General features: G+C 39.8%; 1 protein-coding gene across 2 annotated transcripts in view; it reads right to left on the minus strand.

Moving 5' to 3' along the window:
• LOC111669650 (protocadherin-15-like) overlaps window positions 1-9649 on the minus strand; it is a 138429-nt gene extending 128780 nt beyond the window's left edge. For both annotated transcript variants that reach the window (XM_087179236.1, XM_087179235.1), the window contains exon 1: window positions 9517-9649. In XM_087179236.1, the coding sequence (XP_087035362.1) occupies window positions 9517-9649 (133 nt within the window). The remainder of the gene's footprint in view (window positions 1-9516) is intronic.
• Window positions 9650-13219: the final 3570 nt, after the last annotated feature.

The following is a 13219-nucleotide window of genomic DNA, read 5'->3' on the forward strand; positions in this document are numbered from 1 at the left end:
CCTCCCTCTCTCCACCTGTCAGTATGCTTTCTCCCTCAAATAATAAAAATTAAATGGGATGAAACAGTAAACAGCCTGGGTTGTAATGCAAAGCGACGGATGAGCACGATGCGATCTAGAAATGAAATGAGCTAAAGCTGAAAACAGGTAATGTTAATTTAAAGTCCAATCTCTTTGCGTCTTCAGTAAATTTGAAGAAACTGTAAAATCACTTCCTTCAAGTATAATCTTGATTAAAGGAAATGTGTCCACATAATTGCACAAAAGTTTAACCAAAGAGACTAAATCAATCAAGATACCACACGTGGTTAGCAGGTGCTATACTAAACCACACAATGCTGCTCTGCAGAGAACCCCACCAAGGACAGAAACTCAGGATGAAATGTGAATTGCACTGAAATGCAAATCCTCTGGTCCTCTCTCAAACAAGTCACAGGTATATTTCCTCACAAGAGTACACTTGTTTGTATGAGATATCCAATAAAAGTGTTAGTGTTCTCTTGTTTGCAGGTACTCATCCCCCTTAAGTGTCTACTCATGCTCACCCTCAAAAGTTTACCCGTGTATTTCTTCTCTCGTTGATATGTACTTGTCTTCCTGCAAGCACTCACTTCTTGTCTGATAAGCGTGCACTTGTTCTCTCCTCTTTCAAAGTTTCTGCAAAAAATAATCACTGGAATAGCTTTGTGCATGGGCAAGTGAATAAATCCATCTAATGCCAGGTTTCTGTCAAGCTGATGAAAAGCTCCATAGAGACCTGTGTGAAGGGAGCAAGGGTGAAGCATTCAAGGTGTGGACCAAAGAAAAAAAAAAAAAAAGACTTACAACTTTGAAATAGACCTCTCTGTTCAGACAATATCACAGGTAGTCAATGAGAAAAGCTCGGCCTGTTTCAGATTTATTATCCATCCAATGCCTCTTTATTTAAACCTGCTGTGTAGCAATCAATATCCTCTTTATTTACTATTCAAATTCTTTCCATCTAAATTTGGCAGGCACAATAAGCAGGTACAGGTTGCCAAGGGTGGTAGAAAAAAAAAACAAAACCTCCCCTTTGAAAACAAAGTCGACCGGGGAGGAAGGAGAGAGACAGAGATAAGTGACTGTGACTGCAGCCTGAAGACCACAGCAATCACCCGAGAGTCCAAACAGAGCTTGAGCTTCTTGAAAACAACTATTGTTGTTCAGTACACACAGACACACAGCTTAGCAACTGTCTCCATGAGACACACACACACACACACACACACACACACTGATTAGGGAGCTGCTTCTACAGAACACAACTCCATGCATACATTCACACTGCTTTACACAGTTTACACATTTGGAGCCCATGTGCCTGTCTGCACTCACACATGCTAGAGTTACCATAAAATATACATGCTCAGACTGTGACTCAATGAGGGCACCTGGACAATGCTGATTGTGTGTTTGTATGTGTGTGTGTGTGTGTGTGTGTGTGTGTGTACCAAGCCAGGATTCATTGCTTATGTAGACTGAGTCATTCCACCAAGAAAAGCTGTCACACTGCCAACAACTAAGGAATTAATATCAGCGTTTAATGTTGTGTTATTGTCACAGTATTAAAGGAGAAGTTCAACATTCTTTGAGCCTCTTTAAAATCACAAATTGTTGTCGTCACACTTCAGTGTTTGTATGGATTAAAAAAACATATTAATGCATACCATACATTCGAAAGTAATTCTGAAGAAAACCTGTATATGTATCTAACATACGTGTGGCATAGCAATGGAACAAAGTCGAGGTGGACCAGAAGGACATGCTCAGAAATAAAATGTGAAAACTAATTGTAGCTGCAGTTCATATAATCCAATAAGAAATTAGTGTGTGAGTGTCAGTGACAGATGACATGGACTAGCATGAAGTATTGGCCCGCTGAGGATGGTTTTCTTCCCAAATGACAGTGGAGAATATCACAGGCATCCCTGATCCATCTGAGCCATGGCACTGGCCAGCCTCCACCGAAATAATTGACTCATTTCATCTGATGATGTTTGAGATTGGGCCTGTGACTGATGCACTGTGAGCCCAATATCACAGGACAGAAAAAAGCAGCATGTGGTCCTCTGGAGATAATCATGTTTTCTTGTTTGTTTTTTTTAATCCAATACAGAATGGAATGGGTTGAATTTTGTAAATGTGTTCAAGTAAAATAAACATCCTTAAAGCAATTGTTTGTCATTTTGGGAACTGCGCTTATTCGCTGTCTTGCTGAGAGTTAGAAGAGAAGAGTGATACTATTTATGTTTGTATGGTAAATATGAAGCTACAGCTAGAAACCAGTTAGTGTAGCTGAGCAGAGACCGTTGAAACAAGGGTAAGAAAATCCTCACTCATTATCTAATTAATTTTATATTAGAACAGTAATGGTTATCCGTATCCTGACATTGAATATGTATTGACACAATATCCCACAACAATATTAAAATCCTGTGTCAAATTAGTAGGAAAAACCAATTAGACATAATGTCTGTAGCTAGTGTTGTACAGTGACTGCTCACTGTCTGATCTCAGGCAAAGCATTTTCCTTCTAATATGAGTTCAAAATAGTCTCTGAATCTTTTTAATCAATTTTTTCTACCATGCCATATTGTGAAAAATTTGTGCTCATTTGGTTTGAAGTTGTACTTGACTGAGTTCTGCTTGTTACCATCTGTTAAATACTCGCTTGGCTAACTTGCCTGGAGTGGAGATTGTGAATGGGAAAACCAAATGGTGGTGAACTCCAAAATATGCTGGAGTAATATTTGAACATGCTGTAGCAATAAAGGCAAACGGATGTTCTTTCAAGAGCCGTCTGCGTTGACCAGATTTCTGAAAAGACTTCTCTCTTAAAAGGAAGGAGTTTCCATTGCTTGATTGATAGCCAAAGAATCTGGATCTGGCACCGGCAAAAAAAAAAGGAAACATTAATACATTTATGATAAAAGTGTTTACTCTTGTGAGCCACATTGAAGTGAAATGGATAACATAACATGAGAGCAGTTGCAAATATGCAGTTGCATTGAGTGGGATATCTTAAGATGTCATTCCTAAAAAAAAATAAAGAAAATAAAAATCACCTTTCGGGTTACCCTTTAAAGAACGCAGCTAAATCTGCATAGAACGTGTTTGTCTCTTTAACAAGCAAACAATTAAATTAATGAGGATTAATTATTGGAATCATAGTGACCTAATATTGTGTATAAGTGTTGTATGAGTGTTGCATTCCCACAGCATGTGTGGGCGTGTAGCCATTAACAGTGTTCCGCAGGGTTTGTAAGTTAATTACATATTGGGCTTTCTGATATAACTTAATTAATATGCAAAGAGTCGTTTTGAGATAAGTTACTTATTAAAAGCACATTATTAAAACTGTGTAAATTAAAATGTTACAACAAAAAGCTACACCAGTAATTTCTTTCATTCGTTGTAACCTTGGCGTCTGTCAACATTTAAAACATTTCAGGCCACATACCAGAAGGTTCTGCCACATAATTGTCTGGCTAGAGCTGACAGGCTGGACTTCTAAAAATGTCACAACACAGTCTTTCAAACAATAGGGAACTGATAGAAGTGGTAGTAAAAGGCGGAAATACAGGAGCAGACACACACGATAGAGGGTGTTTTTTTTTCCTCTAAAAGTTCTCATGTCATGTCCTTTTTAAGCTTCCATCAGCAGGTACACCAATCTACACCTCTCCCTGGGGTCCGATTCCTCTCCGTCTTCTCTCCTCTACCCAACCATCCAGCCATTCATCCATCACCCATTCATCTATCCACCCTCCCCCCAACCCTCAAAAGGGTGGGGACAAACCTGGAGAAGAGAGAGGAGACTATTTGAGGGGAACAGTGAGGAAAAAAGGGGTGGAGGGTTGGTAGAGGAGGACAGATTGAAAGAGGAGAGGAGAGGAGAGGAGAGGAGTAAAAAGAGAGGATTGTAGAAGAGAGACAGTGTGACCTTGTGTTAGATTGATGTATCTCTGGAGAAAACGGATTGTCGACCTGCTTGCACACAGAAAAACCGTATACACACACACATACATACACACACACACGCACACACACACGCACAAACATACACACACACACATACAAAGAGACACATACACACACCCGCCTCAGTGCTGTAGGAATCACCACTTTGTCACTGCGCTGGCTTATCCATTATCCTGACTCTCTCCCTCTCTCTCTCCCTCTGTCTCTGTCTCAGTATGTCAGGTCTGTTCCCAGCCAGTGTAGGGCTGAACACGGCTGACAGCAGTAGTGGTGGTAATCAGGCCGTAGTTGTTCTGAGGACACACGGTGGAAATACATAAACAAACCTGGAGTAACCCCACATGTTGTTAAGGTGACCAGCAACTGTAGCACATTGTTGTCTGTAGGTGTAGTCTGGACTGTAAAAATGCACCAGTTCAATAAAGATTTAAAGGAACAGATAAAAAAGAAAAAATTAATTTTGACAACAAAATCCCTCAAATATGTATCCAATTAAAAGTGATTTAGGGTCACAAGTCTGCAATGTCCATCATATAAAACCACACTTGATCGTTAGCTAGTGGGCAGCTAACAGAACAATATCATAGTAGGAGGTGTGTGATTTCAGTTGCCAAAAACCTTTATACATCCAAAGAATGTAACTGAGGTCTAATATATCCTTATCCTCCTTCTCCTGATCTGACAACACTGGATGGAGCTGAGGATGAAGCTGAACAGTTGTCTACATCTCACTATCTCTCTACAGCTTCATATTGTGCTGTATTTGCTAAGTCGCACCCACTTTGGAGCAGTTCAAATCGCATCTGAAGGATTTGATTGAAATCACTCTTGTAACTAAACCCACATATTCTCCTTCACTGAGGCATACAGAGGCTAACGAAATGTAAACTCCATCACAATAAAGAAGGCAAGGAAGGCTTATATAGAAACAATGAAGGTTCCTAAATATCATTAAAATTAGCTTTGCAAATATTTTGTGAGGAGAGAGAAATGCCTTGAAGTACAGAGCTAGCGTCAGAATATATTTAGGCTACCTTAGCAACTTGAAACATTTGTTTAATCCATCCATAAAAAGAATAATAAAAATGACTATTTGTGGTTTTAAGTGGGTGTTATGTGCAGCCATGTCTTGTTGCCAGATTTATGCAGCCTGAAATGAGACCCAAACCAATATCTATATCTATAAATATGGCAGTTTCAAAGCTGTTGTTAGACATATTTCTCCACTTTACACCTGACTCAAGTCTTAATGCTAAGCTAGGATAAACACATGCTTAAATAAGATTAATGTTGATCTTCTCACCTCACCCTCAAAAAGACAGTATATATGCATATCTCCCAAAATGTGTAACTGCTCCATTTGAAATGTTCTCTCACCTCTCAGTCCTTCTACTCTGTTGTCAATGTTGTTACACTTCTTGCTACTCTTCTAATCCCAACTCTGACCTACTCTTATTCAGTGTGAGTATGCATGTGATCAGTGCACTCTTCAATTACAGAATAAAGTCAAACCAGTGATACATTACGTTACTGTGTGTACTATATGTGTGTGTGAGTGTCAAGGACAGAGTCTCAGGTAATGTTAATTGAATCAACACAATAAATGTCAATGCGGCCTATTGAAAAGAACATACAGAGTTGTTGGGGGGAAAAAGAGAGCTGTTGAGAGAGCAACAGAGGTAGCAGCAGCATCACGGAGAAAAAATAGCAATAAATATGAGAGGGGTAAAGTTCCAGACACAAAGAGAGAGGTGGAGAAATACCAATCTAGAGAAATACCAGTCTGTTTCACTGATGGGGGGGTATAAGAGGGAGATGATGATAGCTGATGACAAGAAATGGTAGGTTGAAAAAAAAGAGGTAGTGAGGGGGACAAAGAGAGAGAAACAAAGGAAAGTAAAGCTGAAGTGACGCTAGACGAAACAGACATGAACTTCAGAAGCAACATCTGACAACAAAGTAGTAATAAATATTAAAATCACCTTGAAAACTCCAAGTCCAGCCACATCCACATGTCGACACACACTGACATCCTCGCACATGCTGACTGACACACACACACACACACACACACACACACACACACACACACACAAAATCCTAAAGATCTGCAGGCCAAGCCCACTACATTGGCACAACTGACATTAGCACTGTCCTTCCAGGGATGGACACAATATCATGAACAGCTGCACAATCTAACAGACTCGAATACAAGAATGGAATCAGTGTTGAAAATTACACATCTCACAAAGGCATTATTAACTGCATCATGTGTGGGACTGCATTAGATTATACATGTTATGTTTTAATATAGGGGGCAGAACTTGCGGAAGTTGGAACAACCGCTGATACCAACGCCAAACCGTGAAATCTCTTCAAAGTACATTTGAATATTAGCAAGTGGTATATAAAATTATAATTGGAGCTCTCTTGAGTTTTTGTTTTACACCATCTGAATTGCAGAAAAAAGAGATGTTGGCAGTGATTCAGAGGTCTGGAGCCATTCAGGCTGGAGTTTTTGGATGGAAATATCACTTGGTCTAGTGTTATTGATGGATAATCAATGCAAGCAGCATAGGCTCAGTGCCAATATGGGCCCAGTACATGTGCGCTATGCACCTCAGGTTTCCCACTCTCATGGAGGTGGACAACTCATAACAAGTACTGATTTAATCAGAGGTGTGAGTGCTGGATAGTGGAGCAAATATAGATTTAAATTCTGACACGCTATGTCATAAAAAAAAAAACATAAAAAAAAAAACACTTTTCCACCACTGCATTCAGCCATGGTTTTAACAATAGACAATATCCAGTAGGCTACATCAAGAGCTGAGGGAGCCCGCTGTCTATCAGTGAATGTTTTCTGCTCACTGTAAAGTTACTCTACCTCTTGATGCAGAGTGCTCTACAGAGCTGTGAGCGTGACTTCATTCAGAGTGACACCTCAGAATTGGTTTGGGAAAGGGCCACAGTCACACTATGGACTGACATTTACTCTTTTTCTGGTGCATCTTGCAGAGAGCTGGCTGTCCTGAGAAAGACATGGTGAGAGGAGCGACTTAGAAAAAAAAAATAGAGAAGGTAATATCCAGTTGAAATAGTGTTGGCACACACAAACTACCACACAGTTCCATTGTCAGGCAAGGACTCAGGCAATAGCACAGGTGCAAAGAAAGACACTCACAAGTATAACTCTTTTCATGCTTTATGTTGTGACTTGACGTTCTCAGATAAGTCACATTCAATTAAAACAACCACTGAAGCTCTGCCTACACACCACAGACTTCAAATGAATTCATAATCAGAGTCTAGTCAAGTGCAGGAGTTCACCAGACCAGAGGGTTTGCATTTCTATCCGCTCTCAGCGCTTGTGGCGATCGGTAATTCTGAGTTTGAATCCAATGACAATAGCGAGAGTAAACGACTTTTGTGTGATGATTTCAGTAATGAGCACTAAAACATTATGATCTTAATCAGTTGTCTTGGAAGTTTTGACAAGTTTCCAGGGAAGAAAACAAATGGGAGCGCAAGGGTTTGGACCTGTTAAACTTTCAGCCAAAAGCCTGATTTGACACACTGTTTGAGGCTCATTAAAAATACACTGGAACTCTTGTCACTTGGGAAACCAAAAGTGAGTAAATATAGTTTCTTACCTTGGGACCCGGGCTAATTAAAACATACGAGTGCTCTTGTCAGGCGGAGGTCCAGACTGCTAAAATCAACCGCTCATCCTGGGACTCGAGCTCATTAAAAACACACTAGCACTCTTGTCATGAAGGGACCCAAATCGAGCAAAATATTGTCTGTCAACCGGAAACCCGAGCTCATTAAAACATACTATTCTTGTTATGTGCAGATCCACCAGAATAACGCCTGCAATCCTGTTTTATGAGACCCTGCCAACAGTTTAGGAAAGACAGCTTTACAGGTGTAATCGAATGCAAGTGAACAGGTGTGATGAGCAGAGACAGATGGGTCCAGGGAGATCTGAATTGAAGGGATGTCTAGAATTGCATACCTTCACCGACAATGAATTTCCCAAATCTCACATGCTCGATGCTTGCACATGCTCCTCTTCTACCTCTGCACAGAAGCGCACACACTCACACACGTTCACCTTTGGCTGCAGCCCCCGTCAGCTAAATGCCAACCAGATAAATCTCAAGGACTAAGAGTTAAATGGAATATTAATATTCTGACAAATCGAGCAGAAAGTCAAGAGAGTATTTTGCTGAGCGCTCCCGTCAGTGATGACTTCATTTCTGTCTCACCTTGCTTCAGTTTGCTCAGAGTTCAAACCTGGAATGCTTTTTTTCTTTTACATTATAATATCCCTGCTATATTTTTTTTCCCCCTGTTAACTATTACCAGCGTCAAATGAGCTGTAGTTTCTTCTTACATTGTTAAGTGAGAGAAGAAAAACAATGAGGTTTACAGCACAGATGACAAGACTTGAATAACACACCAGAATACTGTAGTTACAAGGTCAATAATATTCTGTTTTTCAATATTATAATTTTATTTGAATAGAAAACTTAATATAAGGGTTTTTAAATGTGAAACACTCTAAATTTGCCTGTAAACACAATGTAGGAATTTGGGACTTAATAAATGCATACGTATATCTCACGAAATAACCCCCCAAAAAAAGAAATGACTCTTTAATGGGTTGCAGTTAGACTGTGATGGCACATGTTCAAGTTGGTATCCATCCTGGTTTGCCAGAACAGTGTAACAATTAATTTCTGCACCAAATTGCATCGCAAATCATCCAACACTAGTTTGAGCCAAAGTGGTGGACCCATGCACTGATGTTCAGCCACATTAGTGCCATGGTTCCTAGAAAAATGGCGCTAATGTGGCTGAAAATAAAAGATACTCCACTGACACTATGCATCCTGCATTAGCAACTTGCAACAACCTACAGGCTCCACAAAACTCAGAGACCACTTTCCCAAAAGAGGTCTGAGACTTTTAGACCCCACTGTACTTGTTACCAGGAACAATAAGGCCTATTACATTATTATTTCATATTTACACAGCACACTCCATGCAAGTTGTAAAATTAATTAGAATCAATTATTAACAAAGTGTGACTCAAGCATAAAGTAGTAATGGTAAAGCGGTTGATAGAAATTAATGTTGAATGGAAAAGAACAGGAAAAGACCAAGTAGAAGGTTTAATAAAAGCTAAAACTGAAGAAACAACAGAGTTCCCAACTACACACAAACTGTGTGGTGTGTAGTTATCACACATCAAAGAAGACCAATAATCATGAAAATCCTATGACACTGCAGCTGACTGAGGTGTGCTTACTACCTATGACAAGCCTCAAGTCAAAAAAAGTAATGTGTATTACATCCCTGCTGAGCAGACTTGACTCATCCCTAAATTGTAAGACAGAGACAAAGAGAGATGAAGCCGAAGAGAAACACAAAGACAATAAAAATGATTGAAAAAAAAATGGACCAGAAGAAGAAGAAGGAGGGGAGATAAAGAGAGACTGCCTTTACCTTCTGTGTCTTGGCCGAGACAGGTTGATAGCAGCAGCAGATAAAGGACTCCTGCTCCCATTATACTTGGCCATTTAACCCGGCTCCATGACGGTGGCCCCATTAAGTACGTTCGAACCATCTTCACCACCATGCTTCACCAAGCATCCAGCTGCATAGAGAAGGGAGGAGATAGGAACACAAAAACACAGGTCAGTCACAATCACTCAGCTGATTCTTAGCTGCGCAGTGTGCAACACTGAAAGCAGCAGCACAGAAACATCTGGTAGCCTCAGTGGGCCGTGTACACAACTGCCAAAAAAAAATAAAAAAAAATCAAAGTACAGTAATTTTAAGTTACTGTACTTTGACTTTACTTGTGGATCTGGCATTCAGTGAACAGCGATGTGAAAGCACATCTGCCACTGACAGAAACAGCCGCAGTCATATGGAGTTTGATTAAGCTGAACTGTATGCACTCTGTTCCCGCCCCATCCCTACAGGAGTAAGCTTTGAATGAAAATATGCTTTCCACATTGACAGTGCACTCCATTACATCCCTAAGGTGAGATGCCCTCGCAATCTAATGCTCAGATGGCATTTAATATTCATTTGTGGTTGCGCTTCGCGGCTGCTACGTCGCAATCCGCAATCTTTGATCAATCTCTGTGCCCGTGCATCAAAGTAAATGATTGTTTCACAGGGATTGCCACCACAATGGGAACTATAGAAACATGTGGATGATGATAGAGAAGGAAATATTTTGTGCAGTGTAAAATGCCAGCGGTGCCAAACAACATCTCAGATCTCGCAGCAGAACATTTGCCATAGCAAAATTTGAAATTTTGAAAGACGATATATGGAGAGAGAAATGCATTAAGCTGGTATGTGTGTATGTGAGCTGCTTTGATTAAAATCAATTATGTTTTACAGGGAACAAATGTACAGCTGAAGGGAAAATAAAAGGTTTCTTCAAAGGTCTCAGGCAAAGCAACATTTGTTTACTGTCTGAGTCTGCATGTGTAGGTATCTATAAATTGCTTTTTGATTGCTTTGTGGTAAACTGAGAATGGTTGTTTTGTTTTTTTTTTCCTCTGCATCACATTCATTCTGCTCCACACAGGTGCGAAAGCCATTATTTACATGGCTCCACAGCTCGAAGTTGGAGAGCATAAATTGTCCAATGTGTATACTTAAGAAAATTAGAATGACATATATTGTATTGATCAAGCTGTATTATTGCAAGCAATTGACTCTCTGCTCCTTCACAGCAATTGCCCACTCATAGTTTGGCAACGGTAACTTATCTTCTCTAACTAATAAGAGAAATACTTGGTACCTCAAAAGCTTGGAGGATAGTGTGTAAAATTTCAAAACACCCTCCAAACTCTTGGAGAAAAACACCACAAGAACAAAAGTAGAAGTAAGGAGTTAAATTGTCTCCCTGCTCAAAATTAAATGGCAAACGTTAGCATGCTAACTAGATTATTACCTGTAGTAGTAAACTAGTATAATTTCCAAAGGCGAGGGGGATTTCATTAGTTAACTAGATTATTTTGAGGGTTTACAAGTTACATGAGAAAAATACCTGTTCAGGAATAGAACATCCACCCCATGCGAAACAAGTTTAAACTAAAAATAGCGCCTCTATCCTTGTCTTTCTTTGGTTTGGGGAAGTTTACACTCTCGTAACTCCAGCCAAACTTTCGTTAGATAGTGCTACATTTGGCATCTCAGATTTTTCTCAAATCCTTTGTCTTTTAAAAGTGAAGGCATACGGTTTGAAAACATGAACAATAGAGCATAAATTCAACCACTGCTTTGCTGGTTTAACTCAATAGTGAGCATTAAAACCATCTAACGTTATGTTAGAACAAATAATATTAATAAGGGTTTCATTTATAATACTGTACTATAGTTAAACTATAAATAAAAAAGTCCTTTATTTCCATGTCTTCTAGATGGATCATCAACTGGCGAGGTTGCTTTCCTTTTGCTTCCAACATGTAACTTTAGCCTCAAGATTTTAGCATGACATGATGTATTTAGCAGTTGTGCATTTTTAAACCGTTTTACAAAATTCTCAATCTAATCAACGCGATTAACTTAAGACAAAATTCTCAATCAACTGATTTTAGTGGTTGCATATCGGCAAGAACTGATAAAAATCTGCAGGCAACAGTTGCTGTTATAGATGGCAAAATCCTCATTTGTCAACAAGCAATGAGAACGTTACTTTTGTTAACTTCTGTGTGAAGTTGAAGACCAATAGTGTTACAAGCATACCAGTGCCCTTATACAAACTGGAATATGTTATTCTGTATTCAAATTTGAATCACAGCCTGTTCAAAATAACCCATAGAAAGTCTGATTCCAATCATAGTAAGATTTAATTTATCTTCATTAGTCAAGATATAGCACCATGGTATACAAACACCTTAATCTCTTTAGCATTGTGTTGTTCAAGTGTCCATTAGCTCATTTCTATGGTAACACTTTGGCATTGTATGGTAACACTATTTTAAAGAAAGAGATTATCCTGAGTAGGACCTTTAACTGAGACTAAACTCAGCAGAACAACATTAACTGCTTCCCGTCATGCAAAATCTGCCGCCTGTTTAATTAGAACTGATTTATGAAGTTCCCACGGCGGAGATTACTGTGACAGAGTCAGATTACTATTGCCCTACCCTCTGAATGGAGATAGAGTCGGCTGGCGGCAAAAACGTAATTGTGATATTCTACCAAACCCCAGAGGTGAAATCCAGCAGTCACGGCGGCTTGAACCAGGAGCAGCTTCATTTGAAGGACACACTTTACACTCACGATGCCACCGTGTTGCTCTTAACCGCTCTTAATTGAGTTTACCATATTAAACTTGGGTGCTTCAATCTATCCATAATGGCTTGCAGGTGTCGTGGACTGTGATCAAGATGTAACACAGTGTCGGGGAAAGCCTGCAGAGGAAACTGATAACACCTCTGACACCATGGAGGAGCAGATGGTGGGGTTTTTTTCCCTGCTTCTAAATGGTAAATGGACTGTACTTATATAGTGCTTTTCTAGTCTTCTCAACCCACTCAAAGCGCTTTACACTACAAGCCACATTCATACACACATTCATACTGCTTTTTCTATGCATTCAGCAGTGTCCTATCACACACACAGTCACACACTGATGATATATTGGGGTCAATTTGGGGGTTCAGTATCTTGCCCAAGGACATTTCCACATGCAGACTGGAGGAGCCGGGGATCGACGACCCGCTGTACCTCCTGAGCCACAGCCACTCCATCTGTGGCACTGATTTTTAAGAACCGCCAGGGATACTAGATATTTATGAATTCAAAGCGACTCTGAGTCCCAAATGAATCCCAATGTCATGCTGGCCCTGTTGATCATTAAATAATTCTACAAGTTTTTTAATAAGGTCCCCAAACGACTAATCTCTGGTTGTCCCTGATGGTCATGTTGCAATATTAGCCAGACACTAATCACATGAGGGTGAGCTTGCATCATGAGCATTTCTGCTGGCTTGTCAACATATTTAGAATTACAAAAGAAGCACAAAACAGTAACAGTAACACTAACGCCATTTTAAAACTCCAAAATAAAACCTTGTTTAGCACTGCAGGAATTCTACTACAGGGTGACAGCCTAACCATCTGTTAAGTATGGTGTGCACACTACGTGAAATGTTTTTAATTGCTGCACAGACATCGC

This window comes from Seriola lalandi, unplaced genomic scaffold, assembly GCF_002814215.2.
Source record: "Seriola lalandi dorsalis isolate HSWRI2012SDOR001 ecotype SW California unplaced genomic scaffold, Sedor1 jcf7180002054801, whole genome shotgun sequence".
NCBI classification, from domain to species: Eukaryota; Metazoa; Chordata; class Actinopteri; order Carangiformes; family Carangidae; genus Seriola; species Seriola lalandi.